The 18,917-nt window shown below is 51.7% G+C and overlaps 4 protein-coding genes across 4 annotated transcripts; all 4 read right to left on the bottom strand.

Moving 5' to 3' along the window:
- Nucleotides 1-4,675: 4,675 nt before the first annotated feature.
- On the bottom strand, nucleotides 4,676-6,091 carry PV07_04975 (uncharacterized protein; the record flags this gene model as incomplete). Its single annotated transcript, XM_016391836.1, has 4 exons — nucleotides 4,676-4,805; nucleotides 4,877-5,664; nucleotides 5,748-5,969; nucleotides 6,020-6,091. 4 exons carry the CDS (start codon nucleotides 6,089-6,091, stop codon nucleotides 4,676-4,678), a joined length of 1,212 nt encoding a protein of 403 aa, XP_016249355.1.
- A 326-nt stretch (nucleotides 6,092-6,417) lies between these two features.
- PV07_04974 (uncharacterized protein) lies at nucleotides 6,418-7,135 on the bottom strand (the record flags this gene model as incomplete). Its single annotated transcript, XM_016391835.1, has 2 exons — nucleotides 6,418-6,856; nucleotides 7,074-7,135. The coding sequence occupies 2 exons, from the start codon at nucleotides 7,133-7,135 to the stop codon at nucleotides 6,418-6,420; spliced, it is 501 nt and encodes a 166-aa protein (XP_016249354.1).
- A 256-nt stretch (nucleotides 7,136-7,391) lies between these two features.
- PV07_04973 (uncharacterized protein) lies at nucleotides 7,392-8,461 on the bottom strand (the record flags this gene model as incomplete). The annotated part of the gene is made up of 3 exons (XM_016391834.1): nucleotides 7,392-7,627; nucleotides 7,679-8,177; nucleotides 8,228-8,461. The coding sequence occupies 3 exons, from the start codon at nucleotides 8,459-8,461 to the stop codon at nucleotides 7,392-7,394; spliced, it is 969 nt and encodes a 322-aa protein (XP_016249353.1).
- Nucleotides 8,462-9,735: 1,274 nt separating this feature from the next.
- On the bottom strand, nucleotides 9,736-10,922 carry PV07_04972 (uncharacterized protein; the record flags this gene model as incomplete). Its single annotated transcript, XM_016391833.1, has 2 exons — nucleotides 9,736-10,220; nucleotides 10,286-10,922. The coding sequence occupies 2 exons, from the start codon at nucleotides 10,920-10,922 to the stop codon at nucleotides 9,736-9,738; spliced, it is 1,122 nt and encodes a 373-aa protein (XP_016249352.1).
- Nucleotides 10,923-18,917: the final 7,995 nt, after the last annotated feature.

Here is an 18,917-nt window from a genome sequence, read left to right as displayed (position 1 = left end):
GCATGAAAGAAGACTGATGATACTACTGTCTGACAATGCCTCATAGTTATGCTGGTGCAGAGGAAATCTGGGGCTTCTACAGTGAGAGAGCCGAAGAATATGGAGTTTATGACCATGCAAAGTTCAACCACCTCGTGGTCGGGGCAGCCTGGAACGAAGACTACGGGAAATGGATAGTGAAGGTGGAAGATCTCGAGAGCGGGAAGGTGATCGAAGACTCAGCAGATGTTGTCATCAACTGTGCTGGAGCGTTGAAGTAAAATTTGCGCCAGGACCCTTCTCTGTATTCCTGCTCCAGCTAACGCTGCGAACAGCAAGTGGAAGTGGCCCGACATTCCCGGACTTCACTCATTCAAGGGGACGTTGGTCCACACCGCGCGGTATCCCCAGGACCTCGATCTCAAGGATAAGAAGGTTGCGGTCATTGGCGCTGGCTCGTCCGCCATCCAGGTGGTTCCTTCCATCCAACCAGGTGAAAACGAAACGCTGGCTCTTGACACATGAATGTCAAACTGACACAGAATAAACTAGTTGTGAAATCTCTCTTCAGCTTTGCTAGATCTCCGACCTGGATTGCCCCGCAGTTCGCAGGACAACTAGCCCCGAACGGACGTGCAACAACATACACCGAAGAACAGAAGCAAAGGTTCCTCAACGACCCAGAACACCTACTGAAGTATCGCCAAGAAATCGACCATGTTATCAATGCTAGATTTCCGAATTTCTACAAAGGTTCTCCTGCCCAGAAAGCTGCGCGCGAGATCGTAGAGCGGGGAATGAGAGAAAGGCTTGCAAATATGGATCCAGAGCTTCGTGAGAGGCTTATTCCAGATTTCGACGTGGGCTGTAGACGGTGAGTATATTAACCACTTTCTATCCCGCAGGCTGCATTCTTATGACGATTTCCACAGTGTAACGCCCGGGGAAGGCTACTTGGAGGCCTTGCAGAAAGACAACGTCGAAGTGGTCACAACGAAGATTCGCGAGATCAACCTAGAGGGCATAGTCACCCACGATGGCAAGGCATACGTGGTTGATGTGATTATTGCCGCCACAGGATATGACACATCCTACGTTCCCCCATTCCCTCTCATTGGAAGAAATGGAGTGGATCTCAGAGAGCGGTGGTCCAAGACGGGGGCTGAGGCGTACTTTACTTGCGCTGTCCCGGACATGCCGAACTACTTCAGTGAGCTCATATCTTTGTTTCCGCATTGTCATCTATACTAACTCTGGCATCAGTGGTCGTTGGGCCAAACACTCCCATCTCGAACGGCTCCCTGATGCCAGCTATCGAGGCGCAACTCGAATTTGCGTTGAGTTTTGTGCAGAAGATCCAATGCCAAGGGGTGAAATCCGTCGTGGTGAGCCAGCAAGCGACTGCCGAATTCAACGAGCACAAGGACGCCGTGATGGAGCTTTTGACGTTCTCTGGCCACTGCAATAGCTGGTAAGGGCTCCAACTCTTGGTTGCCAGTGGTGATCCACAACACAAGACGGCTATTCTGACCATTTTCTACGTGCAGGTATAAAGGCGGAACAAGCAATGGAAGGATCATTGGACCATGGCCAGGCTCGGTCAATCACTTCATGGAATCTCTTAGAGAGCCGCGCCTTCAGGACTTCGAGTTCATTTACGACACTCCAAACCGTTTTGAGTACCTCGGAAACGGACTCTCCTTGCGGGAGCTCAGGAATGAGCCTCTCGGATGGTACATCAGAGCATAGCTTCAATGTCAAGATTGGGTATGACTCCGTCTGGATCCTAGCCGTATCAGTCTATATTGAGAGAGGCTCCAAATATCCTCTGAAGGCGAATACATTATACGTCATTGAAGTACAATAACTTGTTCACCATTCTTGCCAAAACTTAGATTCGTTCGCTACAATTACTCGTGGATATCATGATGCTTTACTTTAGTAGCGAATCAACTAGCTGGCCTACTATTGAGAGACAGTCGGACTTGACTTCTATAGGAGCTCTAGATACCCATATAAACAGTTGGCCCAAGTTCAAACACTGGAAGCATCCCTTGCCCATTGTGTAGTCGTTTATTTACGTGAGATTCGCGTGATCGAAGACACTCACATACGGTGCAGAATTACCAGGCACAGGAGAGATCGAACGACAACAGCTCACTGGGTATAACGACACGTGTCGAGCGGGTCCCTAGGTTTTGAAGTGCAACATTATAATCACTTCGTTAAGGCAGCTTTGCATGAAGGCGTCGGCTTGTTGGATCCGAAAACCAATAATCATGATTTCCAATCCGCCTTTGGATTCACAATCTATCTCGGCCGTCCCTTGCAATAATGACTGCCGGTACCCTTCCGATATACCCAGAATGCAAACCGCAAGCCAAGAGGGGAAACTTCTTCGGCATGGTAGATTTCGTCCACCATTTACCTAGCAACGTCAGGTGATGGATGTGTCGGTCGTACAAGCAGTTCCGACGCCATTCGCGGTTTGTCGGCGGCATATATGTGGTGAGCGTCGGGAGATATTCACAGTGGGTAGGGCGATTTCAGAGTGAGTCTGCTATATTCCATCTCGCAATACACAGTCTTCGAGGCCAGAGCCCCAGATTCCATGGCGCACATCTTTGAGTTGGCCCAGGCCCTTTCGTCCTCGCCCAACTATAGCAATGGATTGAAAGCCGGGAGCCAAATCCAGTTTCCAGCGACCGAGGCATTTGGGGGGTTCAACAGTCCTTCCCGCATAGAAGGAGACCTAGAGAATCTCGAAGTCACCGGGCAGATCCCCTCAGACATCGACGGCACGTTCTTCCGGATCCAGCCCGACCATCGATTCCCGCCTGTCTACGAGTCAGATATCCACTTCAACGGCGACGGCAACGTAACAGCGGTACGTATCTGTGAGGGCCGTGCACACTTCAAGCAGCGCTACGTACATACGGACCGCTTTGAGCACGAAAGTCAACATGGAAAGGCTGTATTCGGTAGATATCGCAACCCGTATACAGATAACGAGGCCGTGAGAGGCGTGATCCGGACCGCAGCGAATACCAACGTCTTTTTTTGGAGGGGAATGCTACTAGCTACAAAAGAGGACGGCCCGCCTTACGCAATGGAGCCATCGACTCTGAAAACCATTGGGAGATACGACTTCGAAGGCCAAGTGTTAAGTCCAACCTTCACCGCTCATCCAAAGTTCGATCCAAAGACGGGCGAGATGATTTGTTACGGCTATGAGGTAAGGGCAAACCATAAAGGCTGTTAGTACAAGCGTCTTCTAAACCGTCTATCACATAGGCTGGTGGAGACGGAAATGATGGATCGTGCGACATTGTCGTCTACACTATTGATGCCGAGGGCGTTAAGACGGAGGAATGTTGGTATAAAGCTCCGTTCTGCGGCATCATCCATGACTGTGGGATCAGTGACAACTGGGTTGTGCTGCCAATGACACCGCTTAAATGTGATCCGGAGCGGTTGAAGCAAGGTGGCAATCATTGGGCCTGGGACCCGAACGAAGATCAGTGGTATGGCCTCGCCCCGCGGAGAGGTGCTAAGCCAACAGATATAAGATGGTTCCGATCAAAAAATGGTAAGCCATACCAAAAGGCTCGTTCTAAGGAGACTTGTCCCTGATGCAACCCCGCAGCTTTTCAAGGCCATACCATAGGCTGCTACGAGACCTCGGATGGTAAAGTCGTGTTCGACCTCACAATCGCCGATGGCAATGTCTTCTTTTTCTTCCCGCCTGTCGATACGCCCGCCGGAACCGTGGCTAGGCGGAATAAAGTACGAAACAAGACAACGCGCTGGATCTTTGACCCGGAGTCGACAGATCCCGACCGCTTGGTCGAGCCTACGGAAGAGATCGAGACATACTCGGGAGAGTTCTCTCGTATTGACGATCGCTTTGTGACCATGGAGTACAACCACTATTGGCAAGCCGTGATTGACAATACCAAGCCGTACGACTTTGAAAAGTGTGGTTCCCCAGCGGGTGGGCTCTTCAATTGCCTTGGACACTTCACCTGGGATAAGTCGATCACCGAGACATTCTGGGCCGGAGCCTGTGCGACGTTCCAAGAACCAGCTTTCATTCCAAGACCTAACTCGACACGAGAAGGGGACGGCTACCTTGTCGCGCTGTTGAACCATCTCGACGTTCTCCGGAATGACATTTGTATCTTCGACGCGCAGAATATCAAACAGGGACCAGTAGCGGTGATACATCTGCCATTCAAGCTCCGTCTGGGATTGCACGGAAACTTTGTCGAGGAAAAAGAGGTCAGAGCATGGAGAGAGGCAAGAGAGCAGAAAATAGGTGTGGTGAAGCCAGCTCGATCGCCATTGCCATGGCAAAGGGGATATATGATAGTTACAAACGGTGTGGGTGAATCGAACAGTAGTGACTAGCTGTAGCTTTTATACATTATCATGAGAGCAAGGCACTCCGAGACTGCAGTTATGGAGTGATACTCATGAATGTCCTCTAGGTGGGAGTTTGGTTGGGTTTCGTGATTGGTTTTCATGCAGCCTTTGCGGAATTCCTCCACAAGCAAGTGTACTTCGTTGCTTGACCTCCCTGCAGCATACGAGGTCCGCGAAAAGCATGAAGTATTTGACAACCCTAGCGGCGAAATCTATTGCATGTGTCCAGTGTTTCTCATTGGATGCTCCCCACCGCCTGACCATGGATCAACTACACCTGGGGCATACCGAACATTGATAATGGGGTCGATAAAGTCGCACCATCGAATACTCCCAGCAACTCCGAGTGAAAGTCGAGCTCGACCATTTCCAGGGCGTCCAATTGAGAGCTGCTAAAATCACTATGCGGGAATCGTCGGATTAGAATCGCCAGAGGAAATGAGAAAACCCTCAGAGCCTAGGCGCAACTTACAAGTCAGGGAAATCAAATGAGTCTTCTAAGGCTTGGGGAGGTTCGGATGGAAGCTCCTGCATCATTGGGCGGTCGTTGACTCTAGAGCCTGGGTTGCTTTGCGGAGGTATTCGTTCGGGAAGTGTTTGGCGTGAGCCGTTGAGACGGCCTACTGAGTCCAAGGCACCGCTTTCTTGCACTCTTGCTTCGAGATCAGGCAAGACCTTCTCACACCAACCTACTTGATCCATGCTCTTGAGGGTGTCCAGGCAGAACTTGATGAGCTGCTGATGTCCACTGTCGCCGTGCTTCTGAAACGCAAGTATCAGGATCCACATCACCTCTCCAATGGAGTGGCAGTCAAGGAGGGTCATGCTCGACAAGATCTCCGCCTGTTTCATGTGCTTCACCACTTCCACCGCCCTCTCGGCCGCTTGGATGCACCGGGCACTTAACTGCTCATAGCATTGCTGTTTTGCTGGAACCGTGATGCGGGACGGCTTCGGAATCGAGACGAGAAGGAAAGGGCGTGTGATGAAGATGACAGAGATCCAGTACCGCAAGTGTAGCACTGCCACTGCTCGTCGATGTTGAGGCGGAAGAAATGATTTCCAATGGAGATACGAAGGGATACTCTCCAGCCACCTACACAGGCGTGTCAGATTGTTGAACACTCGGCTTATCGGCAGTCGACCGCCGGAATGTGCTGGTTCAAGGAAACAGTCGTAGCTGATCTTCTTTCTCAGTTTGACCAGACTCAGTGATAGAGCCTGGTAACCTAGCGGCATATAAGGTCCGGGATCCAACACCTATTTTAAACGTGAGCAATCAATTGTGACCGTAGGGGTCTCAAACGTGCCTGTTCAAGGGCTGGTGGGATATTCAGGAAGACGGCCTCGTCAACTATCGCGCAGGGATAGCCTAGACGAATTGCGATTTCATGGTCCATCGTATAGATTGTCGTCCACACGCGTCTGCATCTCTCCCTTTCGACCAGGTCCTTGGTCCTTGAGCACATGTCTCTATGTAGTCCGAGTGAAAAGGCAATTTTGACCGCAGTTCCCACATTGAGGTAGGCAGCCATACTGTAACAGGAGCCATGCATTGCTAAGGCCTGGCACGAGTTAGAACATGCACAAAACACTCTCAACGAGGGCTGCTCACCAAGAGCCCGAAAGCCTTGATTGCCTCTATGTCAGCTTCATCTGCGGCGGCCGATGACTGATCCTTTGCCATAGCAAGATAGTCGGCTGTATGCTTGCAATCCTGGGGTGCATCTGTACCGGATCCGGCAGTATCATCTGCTGATCGCATACTCCCCAAAGCAAGGATAGAATAGAGCGAACAGAGCCATGAAGCAGTCGCCGTCGACCCTCGATCGTGCAAGGTGCTCTCAAGGTGTGTGTACAATTGTTCCGTCGAGTAAAACCAGTAAATGCAATGTATATGCTCCAAAAACCGCGTCACATATTGCATACAGATCTGTCGGCATGGCAAGTAAATCTCTCCAGTCCGGGTGGTTCTTGTACTCTCTGGCGTGAGGGGCGGCAACAGACCGGTTTTCAATGGTGATATGACTTTGGGATCCAGATGGATTGCGCTCGCGCATGCCATTCGAGCAGCATGGTTCCAACGAATGGAAGACTCTGCTCCGACGTAGCCTTCTCCTCGTGAGCGACATATCTTGCCAGGGCAGATGGGAGGTACACACGATATTTTCCCAGGGAATCCAATACCATACAGCCCAAGTCCTCTTGCAGGAGTGGATGTTCATCCCTTTCCACGACCTCTTGGATCTCATCGGGAGCAGGGTAAGTATATTCGACACCACTGCGTTCGATCTCTCTAGAGGGTGTTTCCATTACAGAGCGGTCACTAGAGTGCATTTTCACCTTGGTGAGCACCTTCTGAATGTTCTCTACCGTCAGATCAGGCAGCTCTTCTTCCGATACGAAATGGCGAAGTAGCTTGATCGACTGGTCGAAGACATCGCCAGAAACCCTATAGAATGGTCTCTTCCTGCTGTGTAAGTTGAATTCACAAGGTACACCTAATGCCTTGCAGTATTGGCAACTCTCGCCAGCTGCAGGTCACACCATTTAGTTGGGTGGCAACGTTACTCAAGGGCCGCGGATGAGCATACCACGACCCACGCACTCGATCCGATGTCAGTATAGCTTCGAAACATATGTATCTCCATGGTAAGGAGGAGCCTCACCCTGGTCTTACGTGCTTTGCAGGTATCGCAGCTCTGACGTGCACGCTTCCTAGGCCGTTCATTTGGGACGCCCGTCTCTAGCTGCTCTACTACTTCAGCTTCTCCTCGAGGCATCTCGAATGTTGCTGGCGATTTAACCCGTTCAACAAGGACAGAAAATGTCGAGGGGCTATGTGTGTGAAGTCTAGCAGCATGGAAGAGAATGACAGAATTGATGGGAAGCAATATCAGTTGCTCTCGGCGTGTTTCCCCTCTTGCCCCTGCTTCGGCAACATGCATCCGACGACTTGGCCACAGATCCAAACACAAACCTCGGTTTCAGTGGGAAGCTGGTTCCGTGCCAATTTCACCGTTGGCCAATCCCCGGGCCTTCTCCTCGAAAATTAAACGTAATGGCTGCACGCCCACCGTGAAATGATCGCGAGTTTCTTCCATCAGCGCCCTACCATCCTCACCCGGCGCGAACTTCACGCTCTCGAAAGCGTGGATGAAGTAAGTGATCAAGTCGCGCATCTCCATGATAGCTAGAGCTCTCCCAATACATCCGTTCATTCCTGTTGTTCTTCAGCTATAATCGCACGTTGTCGCGGAGTGAGCGTCCTTACCGATGTTCCAAGTCAGGAAAGCTTCGGGGTTTTTGATCAACTCCGGTTTTGAATACCACCGTTCCGGTATAAACTCCTCTGCAAAGACATAATTGGCGTCATCGTGTTGCATAGCATATGGTGGAATAACGACCGTGGTTCCCCCGGGAATGAAGAAGTCGTTGATGGTGATACCTTCTAGTGGAGTCACTCGCGGAAAGCCAGAGGGGATAGCCGGATGCAGACGAAGAGCTTCCTGGATCACGCCGTTGAGATGCTGAGCCTTGGACACGTCCTTTGGGTCCAAGCGAGGCCCGCCTTTCAGTAACGGCCCAAGCTCACTGCTTAGCTTCTCCACTTGAACTGGATCTTTGGCCAGGTAATGAAAGAGGAAAGTCAGTGTTGCTGCAGTCGTGTCAGAGCCGCCTACTATTGTAAGCCGGGTGTCACCGCGTAGCCACTGATAGTCGACATCTCGCTTGTCGGTACTCTCATATGCTTCCACAAGATGAGACAGAATCTGAGCGACAAGATCAGCACTTACAATACCGAAGATCGGGGGAGTCTCACGTCATGCCTGTCCACCGTCTTTCGCGTCCTCTCCTGAACTTGCGACCCAACGAAATCCAACCATGCTCTGGCACCATGCCCGGCGCGAGGGAGTCTATGCAGGATCGGCGCAAGCCATGGAACAGGAGTTGTTGGACCAACATCTGCCATGCTGGTCTCGAGAAGATCCGGGATCCAGCGATTTGTCTGAGAACTCATCATATGAAACTCTTTCCCAAGACCTAAGTCACCCATGACATCGAATGCTTTGATTCGTTAGCAGAAGATAGGTTTTTCGACACGCAATACTTGCCAAAGTATTTAAACCATTGAGAAGCATCGAACGGTCGGCCTGTCATCCGTTTCATCTGCCGTATGAACTCCTCGCAGTGCACAGCGACTCTTTCTTCGTAGTCTCGCAGCGCTGACGGGGAGAAGGCCTTCGAGAATACTCTCCTCCGGGCATCGTGTACCCCTTTGTCTCGCACGGTATGTAGGTTCACCAGCGGCAGGGATCGATCGTACCATGGACTCTTGACACACTTGGACTCGTTGCTAAGAATGACGGGTATTGCCGCTGGGTCGTTGATGGATAAGTTACCTGGGCCTTCAGTCTTCTCATGAGCATAATGTTCCGGTATTGCAGCTCTCCACTCACCTGTCCGGACAATGGGGCCATATTTCGCATGTAGCTTCTGAATTACAAGGTAATTGTCAGACTTTCGGATCAGATATGAGTGATAGAGATTGGACAGTTGTGCCCAAAACGGACCCGGAAACCTTCGCAGTGGATGGAAAAGGATCCGGTACAACGCTATGCTAATATAAATGCCAGCCAAATAAGACGAGCTGAGGGCAACTGTCGCAGCAACCGCGAGGAATGGTCGATATTGTGTTAAATGAAGAACCGCGAGAGCGAGCAGACAGACCGCCGTAAATGCTCGGGTAATCCATAGATGTGCATTTCTGTGATGCTCGCCCCGGATGAAATACAGAAGGTGAGTTAGAACGCCTGCAGCTGCGGCAAATGCGCAAGAAGCTGAAAGGCCTTTCATTCTGTTTGGAAGTGGCCGCTTCCTTTGCTACGGGTCTATTGGCATGAAATCTCCCGTCTGCACGAAATTAAAGATCTTTCTGGAATTTGGCGATCGTGGGTCAAGGCTTTCGGGTTGTATGTCCATTTCTCCATGTTCCCGCAGAATGTCTCGGACGGCGACAAGATTCCGATACACAGCCGGAAGAGTGGGTTTATACATCCGCGTCAGTCGTGCGGGCAGTCTATTAGTTGATACGGCTAGATGGATCCGAGACGTGGTTAGTGTAAACTCTACACACGCAATCAAAGGACTTTGCTTCTACACATGAAAGGAACAAGCGAAGTTCGACAGCAGTGATCGGGGAATGGCCGTCTAGATAGAAGCGTGAGCGGGAACATCTCGCCTCCACCAGTCCCTCAAGCAGAACAGCATTTCGACTAGTCATGCCGATGCTGGGCTCCCCGGGATAATAGTGTACACGAGCCTATCTACCTAGTAGTCATATGAAACTAGCTCTGGCCTGACCGATATGTTGTCGGATATGTCTGGCACATCTGCCCACCGGGTCAACTCAGCTTTGGTCGGTTTCCTTGAGTTTTTGATCCAACCTTGTGAAACGAGTTCGTCAACAGTTGGTCTTGATGCCGGATCTAAATCCAACATCCGCCCAAGCATTGGGCGGACGTGCCTGGGAAGCAATTCTAGTACATTGGCCGGCCCTCGCATCGATTTGCTGTCGATTGGCAGATCCGGCAAGTCGCCAATACTCCTCAAGCCTGATGTGGGTTTAAACTCCGCATCATCACGACAAAACATGCGGAAAGAGGTGTCCCACAATCTGGCCTTCTCCCAGGGGAATTGGCCAGTGGATATGCGGATGTACAGGATGGCAAGTGCCCAGACGTCTGCCGCAGCCGGGCTATATGGTGTGTTTTTGAGAATCTCGGGAGCGAGATATGGTAGGGTGCCATGGATTCCTGTTTTAGAGTATTAGCATCCTGGTTGAATGGTCTCACTGCCTTTCGGCATATCGCATACCTACCCTGGGCGAGGTTCGGGACACCTCCGGCGCCGAGTATTGGATGCGCGCTCCCAAAATCAAATATTTTTACCGCGCCCGCAGCACTAATCCCTATATTTTCGACCTTGATATCCATGTGGGCAATCTCAAGGGAATGCATATGCGCGATTCCTTGCACAATGTGACTGAAAATGGAGTCGATGATATCCCAGGAAGCATTTTCCGTGACTTCCAAAAGTCTGTCCAACCGCACTGCAAGAGGCTCCATTACCTGATGCCATGCCTCGTGCTCGTCTTGGTAGATGTCATAGGTCTCTACTATGTTGGGGTGCCAGAGGGAAGATGCAGTTCTGTACTCGTTTTGTATAAAGGCAAGGTAGGCTTCTTCGCTCTCGTCTTCGTGACGGAGGCCGTGTGTCTTGACTACCACAATCTGGCCTGAGGCGGTATCGGAGAGCTTTCTCGCCACGCCAGATGTGCCTTCTCCTAGATGTTTGGTGGAGAATATCGGTGAAGGGCAGTGGCATTCGCGAGATGGGCCTTCGAAGACCCTGGGGATCCGGGTGTTGCATGCCCACGGCTCCACCTTGGAAGGCTTGTGTATGAGAATTGATGTTGCGATTGTTGCGAAACACAAGAGGCGATGAGAAATTCGCATCAGAGAGGACACTGTGAGTATCAAAAGTGAAAAGGATAGTGTTGATCGCGTCCGTAGATGATTGACTTGAAAGGCTACTGACGACTGTCTGGGGACATCGCTCTCGTGCTCAAACACAGGAGTGGATGTCTGGTTATTGACAAGCACATCTTTCCTTAACAGCCCTACTTATACAGTACTAGTTTCCTAGTAGTTCAAGATTCTACATTCACCTTCGAAATCCCTGCTCCCCTGTTGATGGACCTCACTCGGGCTTCTGCGCTGTACAGATATCGGCACTCGTTTCATTTGATGAGATGTAAGATCTCTCCACTTTTGACAGGAGAGGCACCAAAGGATCAGATCTGATTGAGAAAGAATACTTCTAAACGCTAAGATGCAGCGCCCATTGAAATCTCCCACCCCACTTTCGAAGGCAAATCCAAATCGCTTTTCTCTGCTCAATTCTATTGCTGGTCGGTAATGCCAAAAGTGGGAAGGGGATTTTTCAATAGGCATTCCCTCGTATTTACACGAGTAAGACGGAGGCAAGGTGTTAGGAAGAGGTCCACAGTCCCTTAGCGATCGCCTAAAGACTAGAACCCTCACAATTTATGCCCAGCATTTGAGCCTCTTGGCTTCTATGTTTGCCATAGTTTATGAAACAAGGCTGGAACTCCGGGGGCGGAAGCAAGAAGTAATATTACCGCATTCAGTAATAAGTAGGTGGCTACCGTAGGGTCTGGCTGCTAAAGGATCCGCTCGCGAAGTCTCGGCTCAAGGGCAGCGCCCCGAACGATCGGGACGGAGGCTCGCCCAAAAAGTTGCCCCTGATTGGCAATGCTAGTGTTCAGACCTCTTTTCTATATTGACTCGGTATTGACGTAGAGAGTGAATTGAACTATCCTACCGAAATGCGACATGAATAGTTTTCTGAAGTCCATTGCCGATCCACCGTCATCATTCATCACCGTCCAGCTGTTTTTTATCATATCCGAAGATTCTTTGACCGAATAGTACCTCTCTGTGCTGAGTCTATTGGGAGCGCCATCAGCATCGGGGCTGAAAGCTTGAAATCATGACGAATTGAACTCAGCCATGAGTCGAATGGATGCCCAGCCTCTACAGTCTACTGCTGACTTTCTTGCTTTGTCATATCTCCACAATGCGCTGCAGTAAATGGTGGCTGCCTCTTAGAGCCATCGGCGGACCATTAGCCAAATTGGTCGAATAATACAGTGAAAAGGACCGCCTCCGGGGATGAAAACGACCAGTCGATGCCTTATTGATCGGATCGTTCCTGCGACAGCTCCACCAGTGCTCGGTGCCCGTAGAGAGTAGCTTATGTGTATAGTTTCCAAGGCGGAATCGATTCGCCGTGCATCGCTTCCAATGCTCCGATCGATGTGTGTTGCCCAACCATTTCTCAATATTCCGCAGCGCCATAGCTTTGTAATTCCGGTGTTGATTGATGGCTTGCTAGGATGTGTTTATTCTAAAGAGAGACGGCGAAATATACCATAGCCTGCCCGTCTGGCACCAGTAAATTGCATGACTTTCCATGCCTGATGGCCCCGTACTCGCAAATCACCGGCATAATCTATCTGGTTCGGGACCATCCGTCAGCCTGTCCGTTGCCTAGGAGTGAATACCCCTTGATCTCGGAGAAGATCTTCAAAAGATCCTTAGCTTTGATGAGTTTCTCATGAGATGGATCAAGTATTACTGACGATTTGGTCATTAGGTATGAAAACCGAGAAGCGCCTCCTCAGTAGCGCTCACGCTCCCTATGTTGGTGCTTACCGGAGCAATCGTCAAAGGCAGCTTCACTCGTGCTATCGTTATGGGTCCCAGGTAATCTAAACGGGGAATGTCTCAGCTCTGATTCTGCGGATGCAGGATCCACGGAAATTCTGGGCTCTACGTCCATGCACGACACAACTGGCTTGGAGATAGAAGACGTCCGGGAAGAAATATATATGCCACCCTCCCTCACTCTTCTTTTGCTGTACCTCACCAACGCGATCCAAGCAAGTCCAAAAGAAGTACCTTGTTTCCCAGTTCAAATAACAACTATTAGCAACCGACAATGAAGATTTCCGTGCTGTCCACCATCTTCGTCTTTACGGCTTTGACCGTCGGAGTCGCCATCCCAAACCCTGAGGCAGCTCTTGAAGACAGATGCACTCATTCCCATCAAGTTGGAGGCGGCCGTGCTACGTATATGCTTTACTCAACTATCTCGGGCTTTAGCTAATGCTTTACAGATGCTTCAAGAAGCGTTCCCCTGCCCCTGAACCTATCCCTGAGCCAGCTCCAGAGCCTGTTGCGGAACCTCACGCGGCTCTCGAAGATAGATGCACTCATTCCCACCAGGTTGGCGGTGGCCGTGCTACGTACGCGCTTTTCTTCAGCTATGTCTAGCTTTAGCTAATCCTGGGTCTTACAGATGCTTCAAGAAGCGTACCCCAGCCACTGAGTCTACCTGAGAACAGTAGGCGAGCTCACCCCATTATACGGAAACGCATGGACCTACTAAGAGTGTTCTCGCGAGAGGTTGAGGGAGGAGTGTGTAGAAGTATTTCTGAGTGTCAAACGGCGCTCGCTTCAAGTAGTGTTCGAGCACAATTTGAGTGTCCTTGCAAGTGCGGAGTTCCTGTGCATCCCGTTACAGTTGGTTGATACTGGTCTGAAGGAGTGCTGATGCTTCTTGCCTTACACCGAGCCCCAATATTTCGATTGGAATAGCTGCTGAGGTAGCACCATTGCCCACCGGCACTAAGTTAGGCTACCTGATAGCGAACTACCTATATACTGAACTACGCGACACCAATCGCATGTACGGTAGTCCTACGTCGTTTACTCGCTAACGAAGCCGTTCAGAAGCCGGAAATGGGCTTTGATGAGGTGGAAATCATCCTGTAAGTATCGTGGTATTTACTGCCAATTCTTCCCACCGCGTTCTATAGCTCATTACTCCTGGGCTGAGTGCACTTCTCTGCCGGCGGATCTTCTTCACTCATAGGGTTCCCCTCCGCCCTGGATCTGCCGGTAGGGGTGCCATTTGTTCATAGTCGATGCCATTCCCCACATTCAGCGCCCACAGAAATCTAGTCGTACAATTATACGCACAGCTACATAGCGTGATCTCCACAATCTCTCTGTCGCTGAACCCTTGCTGCCGAAGCCTTTCAAACACGGCGTCGGGCACCATGAGATCCTTGGTCATATAGTCCACATAGGCAATCACCGCCATGTGTTTCTCGGTGAAGCCGCTTCCGCTAGGCGGGGTGGCGTGTGCAGATTTGGGCTCGGCAGACAGGAGATAATCGATTGCTGGTGTCGAGATCTTGGTGTCCGTGGCGGCGAGGAGCAAGTCGTGGTGCGCGGTCCAGGCATACCAGCCGCGGTTCAGGGCCACTGTGCGTGCGATGGCGACCTGCCGGATGCTGGTCGGGAGGGAGTTTTTTGTGTCGCTGCGAACGGAGCCCAGGAAGGAGTTCCTAGGAGACGAACGAGGGTTAATAGGGATCCATTGAAGACGATCTTCTGAGATATGGGCCATAGGAAACAGGTGGGCCAAAAAAAGACGATCGCCAACATGGCGTTTGTTTTTTCTTCCTGGTAAAAGACAAACTGACCATCCATCCGCCATTTGTGGAGCAATCAGCAATGCCCGGTCCAGATCCAACAGCTGATTCCCAGGCCGCCTGGCCTTTACCCGCTCTACTATCTCTTTCTCCTTGGGGTCCGCCACGGAATCATCAGCAACTGGGTTGAGACGCATTCTGTAGGCCTCTGTTTGAGCTATATCATGGAAGGATTGATGGTGTTGAAACAGTGGGAGAAAGTAATTCTGAGGGGAAGCGCGCTGGCATCTTTGTATCTGTGCTCGGTACTGCAAACTATGCGGGGAATCCTTCTTTCTGGGAACGGCAGAATTCCTAGTTGAATGCCGTTCATCCCGCCGACGAGTACGACTCAGTTCTTAGAGTGTGGAGAACATGCCCCATCCGGGTCGATCTCAACTTCCCCAAGCCTCTATCGGGGTCCTGTCAGTCTTCTGGGTGCCATAATGATCGTTCGTAAAATATTAATTCTGCAGTCGAGCGGTAAGAATCAATCTTGTGGTCTCACTAACGCTCATCAATCATGTCCTGCCTTGACAGCTAGAGCCACACTTGTTGGTAGCTAGAGAGATGAAAGGCAATCCACAACCAGATCGGTATGGGCCCATTGGTACGCCATATCGCCGTGTCTTAAAATCTATCAGAACGGCAGAAATCAAATCTTCTAACTGCCAACGTACTGTTAAATACTAGAATCTAAAGATGCTTCTCATCTGAACGGAGGATCAGGGCATACGCCATCGCCTCTCCATTGTAAGCGAGCTGCTACACGAGCTCAGCGTCTCCATGACGATCCTATGTACACGCCCTAGTTGTCACATACCCTGGGCACCTGTACGCGTTATATTTTCCGCGGTCACCAAACCTCAAGGGTTTCCAAACATCTCAATTCCGCGTGTTCCATGCACTGACTCCTGCTGGCTCCTACTCCCCCCATATAGCTCTATAGCCCTGTTTCGAATTTGGCAAATACCTCTCGACAGACCGGAACGAACCGAGACTCGAGCAGGTAGCTTGTATATGAATTCCGCGAGTGACAGGATGGTTCTGCAAGCTACTCCTCGTTGATAACCCAAGGCTTGTGTCACTTTCTCTTGGACTTTTGTGCCTGAGATATTGTCCTGCGAGGGAATATCAACAAGCACCAGTACAAGACCCACCAGTCGCAGCAATGGGTGACCAGGCGTTCGATGCATTTGCCGCCTCGGACAGATTCAGACAGCACCAATACGACATCTATACCAATGGCATGCTTCGTGGTCGATTGCCGCTTGTCACATGCGATCCAAACCAGCTCGAAGAACAGGCCCGAAAGGCCATGCAGAGCAAGGCGTTCAATTTCCTATACGGAGGAGCTGGCGAACACGCGACCATGGATGCGAACAGGCTGGCATTTCGGCAGTGGAAGGTGAGAGATAGTTCAGACGTCTCCTGGCTCCCTTACTTTGGATGTTCCTTGTGCTGATGCCAGATGGGCTTCTTTTTTGGCCGCTTAGTTGATCCCTCGGATGCTGGTCCCTGCGACACGGAGGGATCTGAGCACGACCGTCTTCGGCAAAAAGTACAAGACTCCCGTGCTGCTCGCTCCGGTGGGTGCCCACAGCGTTTTCCACGAGGATGGAGAAATCGGGGTTGCGGAGGTCGCTGCGGATCTTGAAATTCCCTATATCCACAGCACGGCGGCCACGAGCAGCATCGAAGACGCGGCAAAGGCCAATAAGAGTGGGCCGCGGTGGTTCCAGCTCTACTGGCCTCATAACAAGGACATTACCATTTCCCTGTTGAACAGAGCAGCCAAGAACGGATATACTGTTCTCGTCGTCACGGTAGACACGTGGGCTCTGGGATGGCGCCCGGCTAATCTGGACGAGGGCTTTGTCCCCTTCATCAAGGGCCGCGGCAACCAGACCGGCTTCTCCGACCCGGTCTTCAGAGCCCAATTTCGCCAGAAATCCGGCGTCGACGTCGAGGCCGACGTCATGGCCGCCGCACGGGAGTGGAATTCCGACATCTTCTCGGGCCGCGCGCACAGCTGGGACGAGCTCCAGGAGATACGCGAGCACTGGAAGGGCCCCGTCGTCCTCAAGGGCATCCAGCATGTCGAGGACGCCAGAATCGCCGCGGAGATGGGAATCGACGGGATCGTCGTCAGTAATCACGGTGGACGGCAAGTCGACGGTGCGGTCGCCACGCTGGATGTGCTCCCGGAGATCGTGGAAGCCGTGGGCGATCGACTCACCGTGCTGTTCGACAGCGGTGTGCGGACGGGTGCCGACATCCTCAAGGCTCTCTGTCTCGGGGCCAAGGGCGTCTTGATCGGTCGACCGTGGGTCTACGGACTTGGAATTGCCGGAAAGGCTGGCGCGCGCGAGGTCCTGATGGGACTTCTGGGAGTAAGTATTCTTAGTGCTGTTCTCGACTTTCTGATCATGGGCAAGTCCATGCTGACAACCCGTTGCAGGACTTCGATGTCACCATGGGTCTGGTAGGCCTACGATCGGTATCAGAGTGCAGTCCGAAGATTATGAAGAGAACGTCCTACGGAGGAGATCGTCACTCGTCCAACTAGGGCAGAGCGATGGAAATAGGTGTCTTTGGTGTCCTAGCGACACTCATAATGACCACTTTCTACGGTGGCTCGAGCATTGCAAGGACCTACCCAAACAGTGTAGCTGGGAGATTTCAACCAAAAGCACAATAATCCTAGAACGCTTAAAATTGGGAGGTTGGCGCTGACTTCATGCCTGATCCTATTGAGGCCTGGAGGCAATATTGACAGGCTGTGAAAAGGGATACATTTGATCCTATGCGTACTGTCGACGGCGTCTCAGGATTATTGGCACGATCATGTAATGTCCCAACGACGTCTTTCATGTATTGGACACTCGGAATATCTCTCCAGTACCCACCACCTCTTCGAGTCTTGTTCAGGGGAGACGTAAAACTAATTATGGTACTACACTTATGCTCCCATCTGTGTCAGCCTCGCGCGATTCCATTCCCCTGCCGTGTAGAGCTTGTTGTCGCCAAATTTGCCCGCCACCTTGATGACCTGGTCCGCCTCGAAGCCCTTCAACGGGGTCATGAGCACATCGTCACACGGCCGGACAAAGTACACGACGCTGTACCGGTCCACGGTGGCTTGCCGGCCAGGCGACGGCACGACGCGGTGCTTGGCCGACTTGACCGCCCCGTTGGTGAACTTGACCATGCAGTCGCCCAGGTTGATGATGGCATGGCCGGGCAGCGGCTTGACATAGAGCCAGTCGCCCTCGGTCTCCTTGGCCCGGCTCTGGATCTGCAGCCCGCCCAGCCAGTTGAACAGCACCGTCACGGCCCCGAAGTCCGTGTGTGACGACAGCCCGATGCGCTTCTGGGCGACCTCCACCGGGACCGTCCTGGTCAGCCGCACGTGGTCGCCGGACGGGTGCTCGAAGTCGCATGTCTCGGCGAACAGCGCCGGGTCCGCCCCCAAGGCGCGGGCGAGCGTCCGCAGGATGGCCATGCCACAGCCATGTGCGCCGGCCGTGAAGTCGGCCAGGATCGGCTTGCCCTCTAGGATCGGTGCCGGGTAGGGTCGTGGCTCGGTGAAGCCGTGGATGTGGTCCTTTGCGACCTACGGACGACGCCTAGATTAGCGAGCGTAACTCAAAGGAGGCCTATTTCAATGGACGCCACTACCCCCTTCCTGTCCTCTCTGAAGAGCAGGGAAACCACCTACATTGAAGAACTCGGTCGAGTCACGGACGGCACTTGTATCGGTCTTCTTGACCGACCCCATGGGTTTGTACCCAAAGATCGACGTGCCCTTTTCATTCGCGAAAACCGCCTTCTCTTCCTGCGCGAGGGCGAAGGCGCGTTTCGCCAGGGCCAGGCACTCTGAGCTCAACTCCAGGAGATGCCTGCCTGACTCCGTGGTCGTCAGGTCGAGATAGAAGAACCCATCCATTTGGCATGCTTTCAGCGTCTTCGCGATCTCCTCCTCGTCTAGGGCGAGGATCTTCTGGTACGAGATCTTGGCGATGGGGATCGTGAGAACGTCTTCTGGGAAAGGAGGGAGGCTCTCTGCTCCATTTGTTGCTACGTCGGCTTTCATTTTGATTTTGATTTAGAATTCAAGGAGAAGAATATGAGAATGTTTTGGCTTATATTGGCCAACAAGATCTTTTTTGGGGGTCTTGTCCTTGCAAAAAATGGGTGAGATACGCGTACTAGTGCTGCGAGTATGTTCAAACGAGCGCAGCCTTCCTAAGCAGCCCTAGTATATCAAGTCTTCTCCAACGAACCTACCACTCAAGGCAACACGTTACTGCTGTTATCGCTCTCGGAGACTTCCGAAGTATCCACGACCACAAGGACCTAGACCGTCAATAAAGAAGAAAGATTT

Source organism: Cladophialophora immunda (assembly GCF_000835495.1).
Source record: "Cladophialophora immunda strain CBS 83496 unplaced genomic scaffold supercont1.3, whole genome shotgun sequence".
Classification (NCBI taxonomy): Eukaryota; Fungi; Ascomycota; class Eurotiomycetes; order Chaetothyriales; family Herpotrichiellaceae; genus Cladophialophora; species Cladophialophora immunda.
Note: the sequence above shows the minus strand (reverse complement) of the source record. Positions and strands in the feature narration are given on the sequence as shown.